Below are 21,371 nucleotides of genomic sequence, written 5' to 3' on the forward strand. Positions count from 1 at the left end.
TTCGGACACCCAAATAGAAAGCACAAGACTGAGCTCATTTAAGACAGGGAATACTTTATTCAAACCCATCAGAGAAATGGATAGCTTGGATCTATAACAAAGCGTCGTGTTTTAAAGCATAGGTCAGTAATTGTACATGAGAGTATACACTGCTACATACAAATTAACTGATCAGACCACAACTTTTCAATGTTTAAAACAGAATAAGCTTCCCTGTAAAAGCAGCACCTTTGTGACATTTTAACTTTAGTACTCCTCTCCTTCTTCCTCTCCCTCTCCTTCAACAGAATCCACACCAACCTCCTCATAATCCTTCTCAAGGGCAGCCATGTCCTCACGGGCCTCAGAAAACTCTCCTTCCTCCATGCCCTCACCCACGTACCAGTGAACAAAGGCACGCTTGGCATACATCAGGTCAAACTTGTGGTCCAGGCGAGCCCAGGCCTCAGCGATGGCTGTGGTGTTGCTCAGCATGCACACAGCTCGCTGTACTTTGGCCAGGTCTCCACCAGGTACCACAGTGGGAGGCTGGTAATTAATGCCAACTTTGAAGCCAGTGGGGCACCAGTCCACAAACTGGATGGTACGCTTGGTCTTGATGGTGGCAATGGCAGCATTGACATCTTTGGGAACCACATCGCCACGGTACAACAGGCAGCAAGCCATGTATTTACCATGGCGAGGGTCGCATTTCACCATCTGGTTGGCTGGCTCAAAGCAAGCATTGGTGATCTCTGCTACGGAAAGCTGTTCATGGTAGGCTTTCTCAGCAGAGATGACAGGGGCATATGTGGCCAGAGGGAAGTGGATGCGAGGATAGGGCACCAGGTTGGTCTGGAATTCTGTCAGATCAACATTCAGGGCTCCATCAAATCGCAGGGAAGCGGTGATGGAGGACACAATTTGACCTATCAACCTATTCAGGTTAGTATATGTTGGGCGCTCAATATCGAGGTTTCTACGACAGATGTCATAGATGGCCTCGTTGTCTACCATGAAGGCACAATCAGAGTGCTCCAGGGTGGTGTGGGTGGTGAGAATGGAGTTGTAGGGCTCAACTACAGCTGTGGAAACCTGAGGGGCTGGGTAAATGGAGAACTCCAGCTTGGACTTCTTGCCATAATCGACAGAGAGACGTTCCATCAGCAGGGAGGTGAACCCGGAACCAGTTCCCCCGCCAAAGCTGTGGAAAACCAAGAAGCCCTGAAGACCTGTGCACTGGTCAGCCTGTTACAAAAGAAGAATAGAAAAAACATAGTTATTGCTCTTTGTGATACCCTCACAGTAAACATAATAAGTATTTTCACTTTTCATATTAACTCCAAAGAGTTAGGTTGTATTCTGACAAGAAACACTTTTTAAAAAATGTAGACCTTCCTTAAATTACTCAGCATTACTTTATTAAAAATATCTCCATTAATATTTATAAAATGACATCAATAGTTCATATTTTAATTGAACTTTAAAAAATCTTTAAAGGAATAATTAACCTTACTATTACATTTCAATTCTGTGTGAAAAAAAGAGCACATTACAAATATCTCCCTTAGGTTCATTAATTTACTTTATTCTTGAGAATAAACATACCAGTTTCCGAATTCGGTCCAAGACGAGGTCAATGATCTCCTTGCCAATGGTGTAGTGACCTCGGGCATAGTTATTGGCAGCATCTTCCTTGCCTGTGATGAGCTGCTCAGGGTGGAAGAGCTGGCGGTAGGTGCCAGTGCGAACTTCATCTGGAAAAGGAAAACGAAGCAGCCACCCATCATTAGCAACCTGCACAAGTCTGCTTGACCCCAGGGCATCAGTGGAGCCCCCAGGACACACCTTCTGTCCCAGACCCCCAGGATCTCATTGGGGTTATTGAGGTCAACTCACCAATGACCGTGGGTTCCAGGTCTACAAACACTGCCCTGGGCACATGTTTGCCAGCGCCTGTCTCACTGAAGAAGGTGTTGAAGGAGTCATCTCCTCCCCCAATAGTCTTGTCACTTGGCATTTGGCCATCAGGCTGGATGCCGTGTTCCAGGCAGTAGAGCTCCCAGCAGGCATTGCCGATCTGGACACCAGCCTGGCCAACGTGGATGGAGATGCACTCACGCTGTGGGAAGGAACAGAGAAAAACTGTAAAATTAGTTATATTAGCATTTTCAGTTTTCAGTAAATTTCTAAAACTAAGAAATATAGAAGTATTCTTCAAATTTATTTGAGGTCATATTCATAACACAATAGAAACAGTTAAGGAAAACCACCTGCTGTAAATGCTGCAGATGCGTGTGATCTGAATAATAATGTTGCACTGTTTAGCACATGGTGCAAGCCCATTGTTCCAAAGCCATGCTTGAATAGAAGATTTCTCATATTTAAAAAATATTCAAAGCACAGAATTTGTAAAATGAAGTAAATTCAATCAGTAATTAACTGTAATCAATATTACTGCCTCCTTTCCCTTTAAATAAAGATGAGCATTTCTGCTAAATAGGACTTGGTATTCCAACATGGACATCTGTACTGCAGCTGAGGCTGGAAGCCACACCCTTTTGCAGTCTTTCTGCAGAATCCATCAGTACTAGCGGATTAGAAGCTAAACAAGGAATGCCTTCTGCATTGCTGCATTGCTGCATTTGCTGTGCCTGGTGCCAGCCTGTACTGTCTGCTACATTATTTAACAGAGCAAGCTCTATTTCCAGCAACTGTGCCTACATGATCTCATTGTGCTATTCTGCCAGTTTTCCTCCTCTGACCCAGCCTGGGACCATATGCCTACATTGAAATGAATTAATGAAGATGCACTAGAACAAAAGACAGCTGCACAAGAGTATGTCTTCTTTGTCTGCAGCATTTTCATTTCTTAAAAAAAAAAAAAAGTTTTCCCAGAATCTTCTCCACTGCAAAAAAACTGAAAAATTATTAGTATCTTTAAAACAACGGTTCCTAAATTACAAATAAATAGCACATGAGAAGCTACCAAACAAGGAAAAAAAGCCCAGTGAAAGGATAATGAAATATTATTTAAAACAACAAAATAGAATTTTCATTCTGAGATTCTGTAACCGTCACAGAATACAGAACATTCATACTCATTACATTCAACAGAGAGTGTCTTCTCTATGGCTTCTATGGCTACAGCTTCTTTTGTCTATCCGTTGTCTATTCACTGACAAATGGGGGCGGGGGGGCGGAGGGAAGGGCGTTTCCCTGGGTCCTCCGCAATACAGCACCCTGGCTCACAAAATCGGCTTTCTCTCTCGCTGAACGTGCGGCCAAGACGGACACACACGAGTCAGTCAGGGCTGGGCGGCCCCACACCAGACATTAAAGGGCTTGTCAAGTGAATTGTGATTTTGCTCCTCAAGAAAAAAAAATTTCATCTAAGTTTTAACAGTGAATGAAAAACCTTTTAACGCCTACGGTTCTGCAAAGATGAAAGGCTTATTAAAAGTCTTCTCCTGACAGAGGAGGCTTAGTGAGGGCGAACCCCGCCCTGTGGTTCCAAGGCCAGAGAAGCAAGAAACAAACAACTCCGCCCCTGCGCCGCCTTGACGCCGGCCGCCACAGGTTGCAACAGAAACTAACCATTTTCCCCGTTAATACATGGGTATCTTTCTAAAACGTCAACGAACTGGCGAGGGATCTTTTTATATTAAGCCGAAGCTCCGCTTTGTCCCTTTCCTTCTCTCCCCCTCTTCTTCCCAGCAACACCCACCGACCCCCGACTTTTTGGTCGACTCCTCCTCTCCCTGTCCCTGGGGAACAACGCGAGGAAGGGCTCTTCGAGTCGCACGAATACCGTGCGCACACATAGGGGCCGAGCAGGCGACGCCAATACCGCCTTCCCTGCCCCGTGAGCTGCTTGCTGCAACGAAGGGCTCGGATAACAAAAACTCCCTCCGCGCCGCCTTTGTTCTCCCTCACTGTTCCGCTGCGCCCTGGACGCGGTTCTGGCTGGGCTCCTGCACCCCGCACTGCGGCGGCGGCCGGGCTCAAGGATTTGGGGCAAATCTCAACCTCGCAAATAAAGCGTAAAGCTACACTGATCCAAACGAGTTGGAAGAAGATTTTCCAAGTAGACCCTGAGAGGCTGACCCCACCCAACGGTCACAAAGAGCCGGAGAAAACATTCTTACCATAGTTGCTGTTTTGTGGCTGCCGAGCAGATGGCGGAGAGGAGGAGGAGAGGTTGTTGCTTCTTACAGCGCGACTCTTAGGCGGTCGATGTAAGAGAACCTGCGGCACATGGGCGGATGCGGCTCCCTATATACAATTCGGTCACCATGGGGATGGGCTGGGGCCTTTTCCTGTTGGTCCAGACCCCTCAATCTGCCCAGAGAAGCCACGACAGAAGAGTGGTGATTGGTGCAAGCGACATGGGATGAGGTAATCTCTCACCCACCCCTTTTTCCCTAGCATCCATAGACTGTTTGCATCCTTCAGACAAAGAGACCGTGCAAAAACAGTCAGCCGAACATCCATTATGGGGTGGGGTTGGGAAGGGGTGAGGGGAGGGAAGAAAGAGAACTAGAGTTGGATGGTTTTATGTTGTTTAAACTTCAAACTACAGTTAAAATTACCAATGTAAGAGGCTTTTTCCCCAACATGTAATCGCAGAATTTGAGATGAGATATTTAATGGAAAATTATTCCCAGCCCCTCCCTCAAAGTATACTAAACTGCATTCGGTGAGGATTCAACATCTCTAATTGCTTTAAAAATAAAGTAGAAGAGAAGATGGGAATGTTGCTTAAAATGGCTTGGGTAAATGTAATTTTTTTTAATTAAAAAAAATTCAATAATAGGACCATCCAAAATGGTTTCTCAGGTTCAAGTAATTTATTTTCAGATCTTCTTTTGCAACCCTCTCCCTAATAGTTAAACAAAAACAGAAGATGGAAAGCATAATCATACTAAATACGGAAGCACACAAGTAGTTCTAACATGAAGATAATTAAGATCTAATGAACATACCATACTTAGTCTGCTAGAAATATTCCTTTACCAGAAGTCTATGTAATATATTTTATGTAGTGTATTGTTCCTTAAAATGAATCATATTGCCTAATATAGAATTGAGAAAATACAAAGAGAAAGAACTGAGTTCAGAAGCTAGTACTACCTGTGCATGCAGTTATATTCTTCATTGTTCTCTCTTCCGGAAAGAGAAAATTAAAAAGGAGGAGCGCTGTATAGTGTAAAAAAGAAAACCATTTTGTAATATTGTCTCCTTCCACAGACGACCGTGTAGATGTCAGCTCAATAACTGCATTTCTTTTTTATGTAGCTCTTATGCGAATTCAGTAAATTCTCCTTCTCTAAGATTAGGCTTTTAACTGTGGGAATTGTAGCCAGCCTCATACTGTTGCTATTCAACTAGAGACTCTGGTGGTTGCTCAATTGCCTCTTGGGACAAAAGGCTTTGCTTTCAGCCCTAGGAAATGGATTGCAGTGACATTCTTTTGCTATTTAGAAAGGTTCCATTACCAACAAGGATGTGGTATGCGGAATATGACTCTGACTGGGTACCATTTGACGTTGCTAATGAAATTTCATAGGTAAAGAAGGTTGTTATTGCCACCGAAGTTGAAAATTTGTATTTTGGTGGATAATTTTTCCTTTTGGTTTTTAGCAACAGATTTTCAGCGTCTGCAGCACCATTTATAGTGCTCTGCAGAGCCCATTCATTCCTGCTGGGCTGGCAGTCAGTGCTTGGGTGTGGGAGGGAGGGACTTGAGACAGCTGCTGCAGGTTGTGGTGTGACAGTGGCGACCATGGATTTTTCTAGCCTGAGAGCCACAGCTCTTGCTTTACTTGTTCAAATTTGCTGCGGTAGTCATCCCTAGAAAAAAATGAGACCCGACATACAAATAATTTTATCTACTTCTTTCATATTTTACAGGAAAAATAATTTTCATTATCTTGTCTCTATACCTTTAGCAAATAAAAGTATATTTCAGTAAAGAGACAGAAGGGTTAAGGATGACTTGAATACTTTTTACTGAACCAGAAAATACACTTAACAAAAGTAAGAATTAAATGGCATAGGGAAGTATAAGGATTAATAAGTAGCTCATTGAAAATACTTCTTTCAAAAGTTTAATAAAGAAATAAATTGCACACAACTGGACCATGGTAAAGTGTACACATCTCCTTTTTTGGAATAAGAGGCACAGTCTTGAATTTTATTTTCTTTACAATATGAAAGCAGTATGTCATTTCCCCAATTGTCTCAGTTCTTTACTGCAATTTACAGAGGATTAAATAAAAGAGAGGAGGGCTCATGCAATTAATACTTTGTAATTCTATCTCAGAAGCATTCATGAAAATAGGGATTTTTTTCCCTCCCCTCGGACATAAGTAACAATAAGATCTAGGTCAGAAATAGACTATGTGAGCACTGTTAATCTTAAATATATAAATGGGAGAGGAGGGGAAATAATAATCTATTCTTTTTGTTCCTGATTATCTGACTTAATAGCATACAAGCTATGGGAAGCAAAAAAAAATTTTTTTAATAGATCATTTTTTTAAAAATTTTATTTAATTTTGGCTGCGTTGGGTCTTCGTTGCTGTGTGCAGGCTTTCTCTAGTTGCAGCGAGGAGGGGTTACTTTTCGTTGAGGTGCAAAGGATTCTCATTGCAGTGGCTTTTCTTGTTGCAGAGCATGGGCTATAGGCGGGTGAGCTTCAGTAGTTGTGGCTCGTGGGCTCTAGAGTGCAGGCTCAGTAGTTGTGGCACACGGGCTTAGTTGCTCTGTGGCCTGTGGGATCTTCCCGGACCAGGGATTGAACCTGTGTCCGCTGTATTGGCAGGCGGATTCTTAACCACTGCACCACCAGGGAAGTCCTACTAGATCATTTTTTTATATTTACTACCAAATTCTTTAACTTACATCAGTATACATGTATAAATATTCTACTAATGTATTCTTTCTTGTCCACAGTAAAATTAGGATAAAACATTTTTTCTTTCATAATATTTGTGGAATTTAAATTATTTATTTGGGTGTCTACATCTCCTCTTCATTAAAATGTGAATCCTGGGGCTTCCCTGGTGGCGCAGTGGTTGAGAGTCCGCCTGCCGATGCAGGGGACACGGGTTCGTGCCCCGGTCCGGGAAGATCCCACATGCCGCGGAGCGGCTGGGCCCGTGAGCCATGGCTGCTGAGCCTGCGCGTCCGGAGCCTGTGCTCTGCAACGGGAGAGGCCACAACAGTGAGAGGCCCGCGTACCGCAAAAAAAAAAAACCAAAACCAAAACCAAAAACAAAAAAAAATGTGAATCCTAGTCACAGATTGCCTAGCATATGGTAAACATCATATAGATGTTTGTTGAATTAAATGAATGATTTCTGTCTGTGCATATTTTCATAACTATTATCATGGTTAATAATTTAAAGGTATTTAATAAAGTATTTTACCTTACTTATTCAATAAGCATTTACTTGCTGTCTGCAATAAGCCCTGGACCATCCAGTGTAGCATGGAGAATTCAGAGGTAGTAACATGGTCTCTTTTCTCTAGAATCTTCTGGTCCAATCAAAGTAATAAAACAAGTACAAGTATATAGTTTTGAGAATGGCATGTGTTTCTGTGTGTGTATGGGGAGGAGCCTTGTAGAATCCATTGCATGACTCCATGTATCTAACTTATGTAGGAAACAAGGGAGTTGTCTAACAATTTTTCTACTTCTTCACCTCCTATTTATCCCTAAATGCATTTCAGTCGATTCTGCTCCTACCACTTCTTGAAACCAAATGCCCTCTCCATTTGTTGCTAAATCCATTGGACACTTTCTGGTTCTTGTTGACCTGTGATAAGCTTTGTCACAGTTGACTGTTATCTCTTTCTTTTTTTTTTTTTTTTTTGCGGTACGTGGGCCTCTCACTGCTGTGGCCTCTCCCATTGCGGAGCACAGGCTCCGGACGTGCAGGCCCAGTGGCCATGGCTCATGGGCCCAGCCGCTCTGCGGCATGTGGGATCTTCCTGGACCGGGGCACAAACCCGTGTCCCCTGCATCGGCAGGCGGACTCTCAACCACTGCGCCACCAGGGAAGCCCTGTTATCTCTTTATTGAGATGCTTTGTGCCCTTGGCTTCAAAAATTCTCTGTTTTCTTGTTTCCCTCCTACTTTTTTTGTTTCTTCTCAGTTTCTGCTGGTTCTTCCTCTTCTCCTAATCTTTAAATGTTGGAGTTCCTCAACGTTCGGTCCTAGACTTTTTCCTAATTTTATTCTATGGATCTTGCCCTAGTGTCTGGTAAGTGTGTTCATTCCCAACACTGCAGATCCTTTCTATATGCCGATGGCTCCTTGACATCTTCTTCTTTTTTTAAATTTTTTAAAACATCTTTATTGGAGTATAATTGCTTTACAATGGTGTGTTAGTTTCTGCTGTATTACAAATTGAATCAGCTATACATATACATATATCCCCATATCCCCTCCCTCTTGCATCTCCCTCCCACCCTCCCTATCCCACCCCTCTAGGTGGTCACAAAGCACTGAGCTGATCTCCCTGTGCTATGCAGCTGCTTCCCACTAGCTATCTATTTTACATTTGGTAGTGTATATATGTTAGTGCTACTCTCTCACTTCGTCCCAGCTTACCCTTCCCCCTCCATGTCCTCAAGTCCATTCTCTACGTCTGCGTCTTTATTCCTGTCTTGCTTGACATCTTTTAGATCCAGATCTTATAGTAAACTTCCAGTCTCTGGCTGGGTTTCTCACATGTATCCCAAATTGAACTAGTTATCGTCTCAAAAATATGCACCTCCTACAAGTTTCTCTTGCTCAGTAAATAGAGCAGCACACATCTGGTTTCTCAAATCAGAAACAAGAATTACTCTTGACATCTCCATCTCCTTTTCTCAACACCATAGAATTAATTATTAAGTCCTGCCAAGTCTACCTCCTAAATATCTCTCAAATATTATTCTTTTCTTTTCATCTCTATTGCCTCCACTCTAATAAGTACATCATCCCTTGCCTGGAAAACCTCAGTGCCCTTCTAGATTTCCTCTACATTCACTCACTCTTACCCCTCTCCAGTTCAGTCTCCATACAACAGCTGGAGTGATCTTATTGTAATACATATCACTGATCATGTCATAATATAGTTATAATATGTTAATTTTAACAGTATAAACTCATGAGTTCATAAAGTTATCCCCAAAAAGCAAAAGAAAATTAAAAAAAGATAAAAGTGAATTAAAAATAATCATCTGATACCATTGCACCATTGGAAATAACTGGGGCACCAACTGCATATTCTATACACTGGCAATCGTATAGTCAAATAAAGAATTGAGCATTTGTCCTGCATTTCCTGTACAAATTGTATTTCAAGGTGACCAAATGGCCCTAGTTAACCAGAGAAAATCATTCTTTACAGAGTAATGCCAGCTTGTAAATATGGAAGTAATAACAGAGTCAGAAAAATCACGCTTTATATCCTCTAATGAAATAATTTATTAAGGCAAAGATTATCAGTGGATGAAAACTCAGATAAAATATTGATGGGGAATGTTTTAATGGAAGGATAGGCTGTTGCCATCTGAACTCACTAGTCAATCATAGCATCACTAAAAGCGGGACAATCACACCCTGTGAACCTAAGATGTGATCCAGTAAGAGGTACACAGCATCACCTATGAAGTGATGTAGCAGAAACAGTTGTGCTGAATCTAATTAAGCCTTTAGAGCCAACTTCCGTTTAGTCTGACAACTTCAACTTCTGGGAAGTAAGATGACATCACGAGGAGGAAAACAGACAACTGCAGAGTGTAGGACATTCTACAGCATAAATTATCTTGTTTCTGCAACAAGTCAATGGTGGGATGGGTGGAAAATGTGGGAAAGTGGGACAGCTCTAGGTTAGAAGAGATTTTGGAGACTAACCACTAAATATAACAGCAGATGTTGTTTGGATCCTGATTCAAACAAACCAATGTAAAACATTTTGAAGATAACCAGGGAAATTTGAATATGGACTAGTTATTAGATAATACCAATAAATTATTATTAATTTTATTAAGTGTGATAATGATAGTGTGGTTGTGTAAGAAAATTTCCATAATTTTTAGAGATGCATGCAGAAGTGGTAGGTTAAATGAAATAAGGTCTAAGATTTGCTTTAAAATACTTCAGCAGGGCTTCCCTGGTGGTGCAGTGGTTGAGAGTCCGCCTGCCGAGGCAGGGGACACAGGTTCATGCCCCGGTCCGGGAAGATCCCACATGCCGCGGAGCGGCTGGGCCCGTGAGCCATGGCCGCTGAGCCTGCGCGTCCAGAGCCTGTGCTCCGCAATGGGAGAGGCCACAGCAGTGAGAGGCCCACGTACCGCAAAAAAATAAATAAATAAAAATATTTCAGCAAAGAAAAAGGGAAACGATGGTAGATAACAGATTGTGGCAAAAATCTTGATAGTTGTTGAGTTTTAATAATGAGTATATGGAGTTCATTATACTTTTTTCTCTATTTCTGAGTATGTTTGAAAATTTCTTAATAAAATTTTAAAGGATATAAAAAAAGAAATTGTGAATGCTGAAGACAAATTTTATCTACTTCACAATTTATTCTGTACTGCCTTAAGTGAAAAGTTATAGAAATTTAAGAGGGAGGAAAAAGTCTTTATATTATAATCTATGGTTTATCGTGAAAACCTTTATTGGGAATGGTGGCTTTTAACTGAATGGGTTGGGAGTAGAGTGAGTACTTTATTATTTTATTTTAAAACTTTATTTATTTTTGGCTGCGTTGGGTCTTCGTTGCTGCGCACGGGCTTTCTCTAGTTGCGGTGAATGGGAGCTACTCTTCGTTGTGGTGTGTGGGCTTCTCATTGCGGTGGCTTCTCTTGCTGCGGAGCACGGGCTCTAGGTATGCGGGCTTCAGTAGTTGTGGCACGCAGGCTCAGCAGTTGTGGCTCGTGGGCTCTAGAGCACAGGCTCAGTAGTTGTGGCACACGGGCTTAGTTGCTCCATGGCATGTGGGATCTTCCCGGACCAGGGCTCAAACCCGTGTCCCCTGCATTGGCAGGTGGATTCTTAACCACTGCTCCACTAGGGAAGCCCAGAGTGAGTACTTTAAATAGGGAAAATAATATTAGCAAAGACATAGTATGATGATGATATGGTGCCTCTGTAAGGGAGGGCAAAGAAATTAACTTGATTAGCGCATGCAAGAGAATTGTGGGTGATGTGTTATATGAGGAGAGTGGAGCATTTTGAACCCCAGTCTGAAGAAGGAGTTTGGGCTGAGTTCACACACACAGACAGTGTGAAGCCTTTATATTCTTATAGAAAAGAGTGGAGGGAAAGGAATAGCATTTTTGTAAAATTAATCTGACAGGTAAGTGGAGTAGGGAAAGAGACTGGGGATAAGTGGATCAATAAGGAGGTTATGGTAATAATCTAAGCAGGAGGTGTCAAACCATTGTAATTACAGTAGGAATGGGTAGAAGGTAATAATAGAAGAGACCATCCAAAGGAAGAATCCCACTGGTGATTGGCTGGACATGAGGTAAAAAGGAAAGAGTCAAAATTAACCCTTAAAGTTTTGAGCCTGGAGAACTAAGAGAATGAAATGGTAGTGCTGCTTTTTACAGAAATAGGGAAGTTGAGAAGGGATAATGTCTAAGCAGGATACATGCGTTTGTGTGTGTGTTTTGGGGAGGGTGTTAAGGGCAGGACCCATCAGTCAATGTGATCTTGCAAGTTGAATGTTATACTGTTTGAGGTGATAGGTGGATTGGGTGGAGAAGTCGTAGAGGCCACTGGGAATCTGAGATTGGCACTGCTCAGAGAGAGGTCAGCATCAGAGGTGTGACAATGTATATTTGGAACCTAATGACAACAACATTATGTGCCAGTGGTGTGGTATAAGAATAGAGTTCTCCAAGTGTAACCCAGAATTTCAAGTTATGCTGTTGAATGGGCAACACAGGTACAGCTATGTTCACCAAGTGAAAAGCCTTTCTTTCTTTTTTATTCTTTATTTTGAAAACTTTTTATTGAAGGATAACGTACGTACATAAATTTTCACCAATCATAAATGTACAGTTTTGCAAACTTATGATTACTAGTGTAACCAGTATACAGATCAAGTAACAGAACTATCTGAGAGGCCTCCCTCTGGTTCCCCTACCCTGTCACTATCTACTCTCAGTAATCCCCACTGACTTTTAGCACAATGGGTTTGTTTTGCCTGTTTTTGAAGTTTATATAAGTGGAATATACTCTTTTATATGTGGGTTCTTTTATTCAATGTTATGTTTGTGAAATTTACTCATACCACTGAATGCAATTGTAAATTGTTCTTATTTCTATTTATTTAGAACCACTGGACCACCAGGGAAGTCCCATGACTTTAATTTTTTATTTACCCTATGGTATGAATATACTATAATTTATTTATCTATTTCCCAATGTTAATGGATATCTGCATTGTTTTTTGCTATTACAAATGGCATTGCTATTAGCATTCTTGTACATGTGTTTGGGTGAATATATTTACAAATTTCTGCTGTTTGCATTTCTGCTGCTAGGAATTTCAATTCCTAGGAGTGGAACTGTAGGGTAATAAGGCATGTATATGTTCAGTTTAGTAGAAAAAAATGTTAATTTTTCCAGAGTGGTTGTGGTTATGTACACTCCCACTAGTAGTATGCGAGAGTTCTGGTCATTCCTCATCCTCCTTCACTGTAGCCATTAGGAGAGTTTATAGTATATCTATCACATTGTGACTTAAATTTTTTTTTAGTACTTATTTATTATTTTTTTGGCTGTTTTGGGTCTTAGTTGCGGCACACGGGCTCTTCGTCACGGTGCATGGGCTTCTCTCGAGTTGTGGCACGTGGGCTTAGTTGCTCCACGGCATGTGGTATCTTAGTTCCCCAACCAGGGATCGAACTGGCATCCCCTGCATTGCAAGATGTATTCTCAACCACTGGACCACCAGGGAAGTCCCATGACTTTAATTTTTAACTAATGAGGTTGACACCTTTTCATTTGTTTATTTATTTGTTTATCTGGATATCCTCTTTGCTGAAATGCCTGTTCAAGTCTTTCTCATGTTTTCTCATGGGTTGCCTGTTTTTACCAATCTTAAGCATTGGTAGGAATACATTATATATTATGAATAAGAGTCCTTTGTTGGATTTACAGATGGAAAAAGAAAATCTTTTCCCACTCTGTACCTTGTCTTTTCACTCTCTTAATGAGGTCATGTGATGAGCAGACGTTCTTAATTTTAATGTAGTTCAATTTACCATTTTTTCTTTATTGTTAGCAATTTTTGAGTTATAATTAAGAAATCTTTGCCTACCCACAAGGTCATTAACATACTCTCCTGAAGGATTTATTGTTCAACCTTTTGTATAGTTCCACAATACACAGAGAAATTGATATTTTTGTGTGTATGGTGCAATGTAGGGATTAAGATTATTTTTTTCTCCATATGGTTATACGGTTGATCCAGCACTATTTATGTAGGAGACCATCCTTTTCCCACTGGACTGCAGTGACACCTTTGCCATAAATCAAGGTACCATATATATATGGAAAGCCTCCTTTCTTTCTAGCTTATACATATTCCAACTTAATCATTTTCTAAATTATTAAAATCTTTTTTTAACCCAAGTGATTAACTCATATGGATGAACAACCGTATAGGCTTCATATGTTGATTCATTTGTTTTCTTCCTGACAACATACTGATTGCCTTCTAAGGTGCTCATATTGGGCCAAGCATACTCTAGGGTATTAATAGGTGCTTGTTTGGCTAAGATTTAACTGGACATAATGCATTCTGATAAGTCCCAAGGAAGAGGCTTGGCATGATCCTGTGCAAAGAGATATGTATTACTTATAATCTCCAGATCTTTGGGGGGTGGTGTGGTGTAGAGGATGCAGGAAGGCTTCCTGGAAGAGGTGATACTTGGGGCTGTCTTGAAAAATGAATAGGAGTAGTAGGTACAAATGCGGAGGAGAGTCCACATGCAAATACACAGACAACTGGGTGAGTTTCAGAAACTGGAAGTGGTTTGTTATGGTTTGTTACATAAAGTATAAAGGGATTGGGGAGTACTAGTCTGGAGAATTATGCAAAGAACTGATTATGAAAGGACCTTATTCCAAACTCAGTGAGAGCCATTAAAGGAAAGAGGAATAATGAACTTTGCATTTCAGCAAGATCCTGACTGCTCTGTGGAGAGAGAATAGATAGAACAAAGTTGGGGATGGAGGAACACGAAGCAGGGAGACTGGTTAGAAGATGGCTGGTTAGTTGATGATAACACTGATTTAAGGAAGTGGTAGTGGCAATGGAAAACAGTGGATATATTTGGGAAATATATGGAAGGTTGAATCTAGAGGAGCTGCTGATATGTAGGAATGAGGAGCAGCAAGGAATGAAGGATGGGGCTGCTGCCTCCAGAGCCAGGCAGCCTTGGGCTTAATTCTCCTTTTTGTCATAATTTAGACCAGATTAGAAAGACCATTATGGATTTAAAGAATGGATTGGAAGCGTTTGAGATGGAAGACAAGGAAACTAATTAGGAGGCTATTGCAATCATCCAGGCTTTATGATGAAAGTCATGGGGATAGAGGGAAAGAGAGTGGTTGGAAGGAAAGTGATGGATTTGGGGGATATTTGGGAGTTTGACTTACCTGATTTGGGAATAGACTTAGTAAATTAAAAACAGAAACTTTCCTGGTGATGCAGTAGTTAGGAATCCGCCTGCCAGTGCAGGGGACACGGGTTTGAGCCCTGGTCCGGGAAGATCCTACATGCTGTGGAGCAGCTAAGTAACTAAGTCTGTGCGCCACAACTACTGAGCCCGCAAGCCACAACTACTAAGCCCGAGCGCCTAGAGCCCGTGCTCCGCAACGTGAGAAGCCACCACAATGAGAAGCCCCCGCACCGCAACGAAGAGTAACCCCCGCTCGCCGCAACTAGAGACAGCCTGCACGCAGCAACGAAGACCCAACGCAGCCAAAAAATTTAAATAAATAAATAAATAAATAAATAACAATAAAGGACTTCAAGAGAAAGCAGTGTCAGAAAAGGGCACACAGATGCACTGGCCAAGGAGGAGAAAAAGCAGAAGACATTGATGTTGTAGAAACAAAGGAAGGACAGTGTCAGGATAGAGTGCTGAGTAACATCAAATACTGTAGAGGGGTTGTTAATAAGGACAGTAGAGTGTTCGTTGGATTTAGCTACAAGGAAATAAGTATACAGCAAGGGCTTGGCCAAAAGACATAAAACATGTTTTCTGGCCCAGAGGAGTTCAAGGTACCGAGAATGGAAACTGTGTTGAGTGCTGTGAGAGAGAGGTCAGCGCAGGAGCTTTCAGACACAAAGAACTGTGTCACATTTCCCCACTTCATCCCACTATGGTGTACACTGCCTCTGCATCCTTTTGAAATGACCATACCTGTCCACCTCATGCTGCCCTCCTCATGTAGGTTTGATTGTAAATGGATAAATTCAAACAACTAAGTTTCCCTTGAATTCCACAACAAAAACACACCTCAAATTCTAAATTTAAGCAAGGAGATGAATATGATTATGCTGACATGCTGAATTTACATTTCTCTTTTTTTTTTCTACATTTATCTTTATTTTAGGGTTCAGCACTGATCAAGGTATTGAGTGAACTGGCTGGCTCTCACTAAGTATGGCCTTTAAAGACTATCTACTGCATTCCCCTTGGCAAAATTTCAATGGTAAGGTCTAGGTAAGAATATGACCCCACACCTGAATTCAGAGTTTTATTTAAAGCTTAACATTCACTTTTTCAACCTCTGGTCAACAAATGCACTATTACTAAATAATAGTTTTTTTCTGGATAATGGTGGTTAAGAATTATCTGTGGTGATTCTGGTACCTGAGTTTCATCTATTTTGGGAAGGACGTTTATATGTAGTATAGCAGAGACAAATATTAATGAATTTCTCTTCCAGAAGTAAGACTCATAAAATAACACATTAAACACGTGTACTCTGTAATATGAAAAATACGTCTCTGGTATTGTAGTGCAATGTTTTGAGGTCACTCATTGATGTTCAGTCATTTACTGAAACACTGTTTTTAACAAAATATTTATGTACTGAGATACACATTTTAATTTGTAACTTTGCTCTGGTACATTGAGGAGGTGCTTTACCCAAGTCTACTGATGGAATCTGACATTTGGAAAAAGGGGACAAAACTTGAAGAGGCTCAAAGGCATCCTGAGAAGAGAAGAAAGAGAAGGAAGTGTAAAAGACAGTAGGTAATCTCAGTTTTCCATGAAACACAATTTATAATTTAGTTGCATTTCATTAACCCAAATTACATACACTCACAAGAATGCACATTGAACTGCTTCAGTCCTGCCCCTCCTTTACCTCAAAGCAGATGGAAATTAGGTGGCAGACTGGGAAGGTTGCCATGGTGTACTGGCTACAGGGATTTAGTAGCAATCAAAAAAAGGCTCCAGAGTCCCTTCCCCCAACCATCCAAATGTGTGTTTCTCTTTTTTTCTCTCAAGTCCTTGTCTTAATTAATTCCATGTTATAGAGAAATCAGGGTGAGATTGATTTACTAGTGAGAAAAAATTATTACTGCCTCCAAAATTGTTTATAGATGCATTGATATTGTTAGAAGTAAAATACTGATGAATTATAACTGGTCCATTTTTATGTAGAGCTAGCCACACAAAAAGTAAGAATTTATTTTTTAAAAGTCTTATACAACATGCCCCCCATCTTTGAGACTTATATTTCTTACTGGTTTTTATTCCCCTGGATGACCTGCCGGCATCTCAAATTCAATATATCTAAGTGAAATTAGTTATTTTTCTCCATTACCCTCCTGAGTATTCTATACTCTCAATTATTCTATTCTCAATATCAGTTCATTGTCACCATCTTTCTAGTCTATCAAGCTAGAGTAAAATAATAATAACTTCATATAATATTTACTATGTGTCAGGCGCTATTCTTAGCACTTTATATATATTATTAACTGATTTAAGTTAATCCCAATTAATCACTAAATTCTGTCAATTATATTTCAAAATTGTCGTAATAAATATTTGCAGGATGAACAAATGACTAATCATCTAAAGCTTGACCAATTTTATTAGCCAAAGGGCTTACTTAGCTCAAGGGGAGGATGTGGCAGAATATTTAGGAATTGCTCTTTGAGTTTCCTCTTTAAGCATTACATGTATAAATCCATGAGCCAAAATAGTAGAAGATAACCCTTTGTAACATATTGGAATCATCCACTACACCAGTGTTTCCTAAATGTGCTGAAGTAACTAGGGTGCTAGTTAAAAATACTGATTCCAGTTCCGGCATTGAAGAGTCTGATGCAGTAGGTCTAATTCAGTAAATAGTATTCTCTTAGAATTAATAATTTACTGCTTGGAACTAGAGAGTTTCAATGCTTTGGAGTAGTGTGATTCAGTTACTTCTAAATTCTGATAACCCCCAGATAAATTGACAGAGAATTACTCTCCAGACAGTCATAATTCTGAAAGACGCAACTCCCAGTGATGTCCAGCTGCAAAAGGTTTTGGGAAACATTTCTCCATTTTCCTTTAGATTTAAAAATCAATTATGCATGTGCAGAAGAAAGGAAAGGCTGCTCAGCCTAAAGATCATTTCTCTATTCCCCTTAAACATTGATTGTGCATGTATTGAAGAGAAAGGATTAGAAAAGGCTGCGGTTTTTTTTCTTCATCTGCTTATAAGAACAGCAACGTGTTATTTAGTATACAGATTATAAGAGATGCAGAGGTTTACTCAAGGTAGCATGCCCTGAAATAAGTCCCTCCTCATGGTAAGATTGTCTCTGGATTTAGCATACTTTACTAAATAAGCTCAGTATTAATATTTTTAAATGATTTCAGTATTTTTAGGTATGTAAGAGAGACTTCACTCTCACCCTTCGTGTTACTAAGCAACATATCATACAGTTGCCAGGAGACAGACTAGCAAGCCTGGGGGTAGTTCAGTTTTCCCTCATCACTTTGCATACCACATGACTGTACCCTAGAGAGTTTTACAGCCTTAGAGAAAAGAGAGAAAAGTTAATGGCCCATAGAAAGGATGGAAAAAGAGACCAGGATGAGGGAATAGAATAAGGAAAACAGCAAGGTATTTGAGAAGAGTGTGTGAGGTTGGATGAGGAAGGCTATTATGCAATTTCCTTAAATGAGTCATGAAAAAACCTTAAGTTGCCAGTGCTCTATTTCATATTCTGTATGCTTCTATCTTTTCTAAAAGCATATTAGACAGTAAACTTGGAGAAGAGCTTTCAGATAATATTCCTGAATATTTTCAGAAGGGTGGAAATCAATTGTAACTCTTACAGAAGACTGCCAATTACAAACACATTAAACAAGTCATACATTATTTAAAATTCCAAAGTCAGATATACAACACTATTTCCTTCCATTTCTCCCTGAAAATAGTAAAAAAAGATAGTTCTAAGAGGGAGGTTATAATATAAATGTTCTTGGACAAATTTAGAAAAAAGGTGGTTATATAGGCTCCTGGGCGGTATGTATTTCTGTACAAAATTTAACAAATCTAAATAAAGAAGGGAAAGAAGAAGCTATTGTGCTCTACCTAGAGGACTCTTGTATCTGAAATAAGAAACCAGGCTCTAGGTTTCATTGTGTGCATGTGAAAGGTTGAGTCTTTGTGTCTCTGTGGTATTTACTGTTGCTGGCAACCAGGAAGCTCCCTAGCGATTGTTGCTAGGTCCTCAGGGCCTCTGTTTGCCTGAAACCTTAATCAATGCCAGAAAGACCAGAGATAGAAATCGTTGCGCAAAATCCAGAGCCTGTTGTCCCCAATGGTCCTGCTGCAAACAGTCCATCTTGTGTTCAGTGAAAATCAGTGTAAAATGGAGACTTCACACAAAGAGTTCATCCTCAGCTTCCTCTTCACGAACGCCAGTGCTCTCAGTGCAGAGCACTAAGAGGACCCTGGGGGGATGGTTTAATAAAATAAGGTTTATATTCTGGTGTCACCAGCTTTGACTAAATACACAGTAAAGAGTCTGAGACAGGGAGCACAGACAAGAAAGATTTCGTTAGATTTAGATGACTTCCTATTCTGAGGTAGGGTGGCCCCCTTAATGTTTGCTGACAGCATGACACTGTAGTGACCACAGAAGCCATGGTGCAAATGATAGCACCATTTCAAATAGGAATCCAGAAGATTCTGATAAAGATCCATGCCAGCCATATTCAGTATCTTGTAAGAATATATATATATATATCGATCTGAATCACTTTGCTGTACAGCTGAAACATTGTAAGTCAACTATACTTCAATTAAAAAAAAGATCCATGTCAGCATCATCCCCAGAATAACGGACATTGTCTCTTGAGATTAAACATCAGCTCTTAGATGAACCTCACAATCAATACAGCCCACTTACTTAAGCCATCCTGTACAGATGCAGGCTTTAGATTTTGTTTCCTGTGTAACACCTGCCCAGTCATAGACAGTTTTAGCCCTGAATTTACCTGGAAACAATTATAAATCTGGGGTGAGATTTATTATAAAGCTAAGACATAATATCTACTTAAAACCAGGTATCTAGCCTCCAAAAGTAGGACTGAGAGTTACTTATTATTGTCATTATTACTAATTTTTGAGCACCTAATCAAGGCTAAGGAGTTTGTATGTATTATCTAACTTAATCCTTAAAATAATTCTAGGAGGTAGGTACAGTTATATTCACATTTTTCCTCAGTTGAGGAAACTGAGGTTCAGAGAAGTTAAATAATATTCCCAAGGTCTCTCACAGCTAATAAGTGGCAAAATGATAATTTAAACCTGGACCTATCCTGCTCCAGCTTTTGACTCTGAACTACTATTCTATGTATTCCATTTAATAGAGAATGCTTTTCATGTGGGAATAAATTGTGTAGTACATCATTGTGTCAAGGTGAAGAGTATAGGCTCTGATGTTCCTCTGTCCCCTTGTAGGGTAGTTGAAACTCAGAACGTCTGCTCTCTCTGTGGTTGGCTTTGCCACAGTGGCTCTACCAGGACAGTCCTCCAGAACCCTGCAATTCCCCATCCTTGCATTTCCCCAAATCTAGGTTATTCCATATGTAATAACACCTAGTGGAGTCTTTAGATGGATGGTTCAGATTGGGCTCTGCAGTCCCAGTCCAGTCAACCTGGCAGTTCTTTTTCAGTGTGAGGAAGGCTTGCCTCTAGAGCCTTCCTGTACTCACCTGATCTCTTCTTCTCATTTCCTTATCTAATAAGAACAGGAGATCATTTTTAGGGCTGTTTAGTCTGAATTCTAATTTAGAAAAGAAAGCCTTTTAAAAGAACAATCTGGATAGCTGTAACATTTTACATTATCCAGAGTGGTTTAGTGCCTTGGAGCCACATTGTCTCAAACTCTTCATTCCAGGGACCTCCCTGGCAGTCTAGTGGGTAAGACTCTGTGCTCCCAATGCAGGGGGCAGGGGTTCAATCCCTGGTCAGGGAACTAAGATCCCACATGCCGCAAGGTGTGGCCAAAATTTTTTAAAATAAAAATAAAAGGAAAATATTTTTTAAAGTCTTCATTCCAGAATAAATCTTGCCTTTCTCTTTGCATAACCAACTCCATTGAATTGATATTTCAAAGCAAAGAAATATTTGATGATTAAAAAATATTTTATTTAAAAAAGCTTTCATTCTTCCATACGCACTGGACAAAAAGCTTGAAATAGTTACATGCAGGTGGTGTGCGGTGGTCTGCTTGTAAGGGCTCGTGAGAATTGATTGTATGTACCTCTTCCCGGTTCTGTATTTAGTGATCAGAATCACATTGGTAGCTTGAAATTGGTCATGAGGGAAGAATTTACACCATGGAAATTGGCCAGTGCTACAAATCGGGGCTTTTTTCCCTCTCTGAGAGCTAGCTGTTAAACATTTACTAGAGAACCGCTAAGAGAGGAGTTCTCAAAAAGCAATGCATCAGCTGTTTAACTTCAGTGAAACATAGTCAGTCCTTGTGTTACTGGCATAATGTTGCTGAACTTCTCCTGTATTGGGTAAATGAAGTCCTCAGCTCAGTGATGTGTACTAGTACAAGTATTAAATGAGGGCATACAGCTTATACCCTTCAAGCATAAGACTTGGTAGAAATTATGTTCGATATTTGACATAGGGCAGGCTATGGTACAATACACATCTTGTCAGAATGTTGGGTATATCTGGAAATGTCTAAGAGTGAAAGTAAAAGCAGGTTGCAGGGACAGCATAATTTCTCATAACAGCATCTGTAGGTAGCTCTTGGATTCTGAGATGATAGCCCAAAGAGTCTTTATTGAAATCTATAGATAATAGGCCTAATCTATAGATGATGGGCCTA

At 40.4% G+C, this 21,371-nt stretch overlaps 2 protein-coding genes and 1 long non-coding RNA gene across 5 annotated transcripts in view; 1 reads left to right on the plus strand and 2 right to left on the minus strand.

Moving 5' to 3' along the window:
• Positions 1-4,269, minus strand: part of TUBA1B (tubulin alpha 1b) — a 45,922-nt gene extending 41,653 nt beyond the window's left edge. Inside the window, exon 1 of the mRNA XM_049694914.1 lies at positions 4,128-4,269. Coding sequence (XP_049550871.1) covers positions 4,128-4,130 — 3 coding nt within the window. The 5' untranslated portion in view covers positions 4,131-4,269. The remainder of the gene's footprint in view (positions 1-4,127) is intronic.
• Positions 35-4,269, minus strand: LOC101289567 (tubulin alpha-1A chain). Its single transcript, XM_004274368.3, has 4 exons — positions 4,128-4,269; positions 1,879-2,101; positions 1,588-1,736; positions 35-1,227 (listed from the first exon to the last, which is right to left on the minus strand). Exons 1-4 carry the CDS (start codon positions 4,128-4,130, stop codon positions 247-249), a joined length of 1,356 nt encoding a protein of 451 aa, XP_004274416.1. The 5' UTR covers positions 4,131-4,269; the 3' UTR covers positions 35-246.
• Positions 4,252-21,371, plus strand: part of LOC117203013 (uncharacterized) — a 52,524-nt gene continuing 35,404 nt past the window's right edge. For 2 of the 3 annotated variants that reach the window (XR_007470339.1, XR_004485580.2), the window contains exons 1-4: positions 4,252-4,377; positions 12,322-12,375; positions 15,617-15,715; positions 16,144-16,263. This is a non-coding gene — a long non-coding RNA (uncharacterized LOC117203013). The remainder of the gene's footprint in view (positions 4,378-12,321; positions 12,376-15,616; positions 15,716-16,143; positions 16,264-21,371) is intronic. The other variant, XR_007470340.1, reaches the window with a different exon arrangement.

The sequence above is a fragment of the Orcinus orca genome, chromosome 11 (genome assembly GCF_937001465.1).
Source record: "Orcinus orca chromosome 11, mOrcOrc1.1, whole genome shotgun sequence".
Taxonomy (NCBI): Eukaryota; Metazoa; Chordata; class Mammalia; order Artiodactyla; family Delphinidae; genus Orcinus; species Orcinus orca.

Excerpts from the sequence above, each read along its gene's own strand:
- LOC101289567 (XM_004274368.3), bottom strand. Across the intron at positions 1,737-1,878 it reads CCTGGAACCCACGGTCATTG|ATGAAGTTCGCACTGGCACC; the intron begins GTGAGTTGACCT and ends TTCCTTTTCCAG. Across the intron at positions 1,228-1,587 it reads TGGACCGAATTCGGAAACTG|GCTGACCAGTGCACAGGTCT; the intron begins GTATGTTTATTC and ends CTTTTGTAACAG.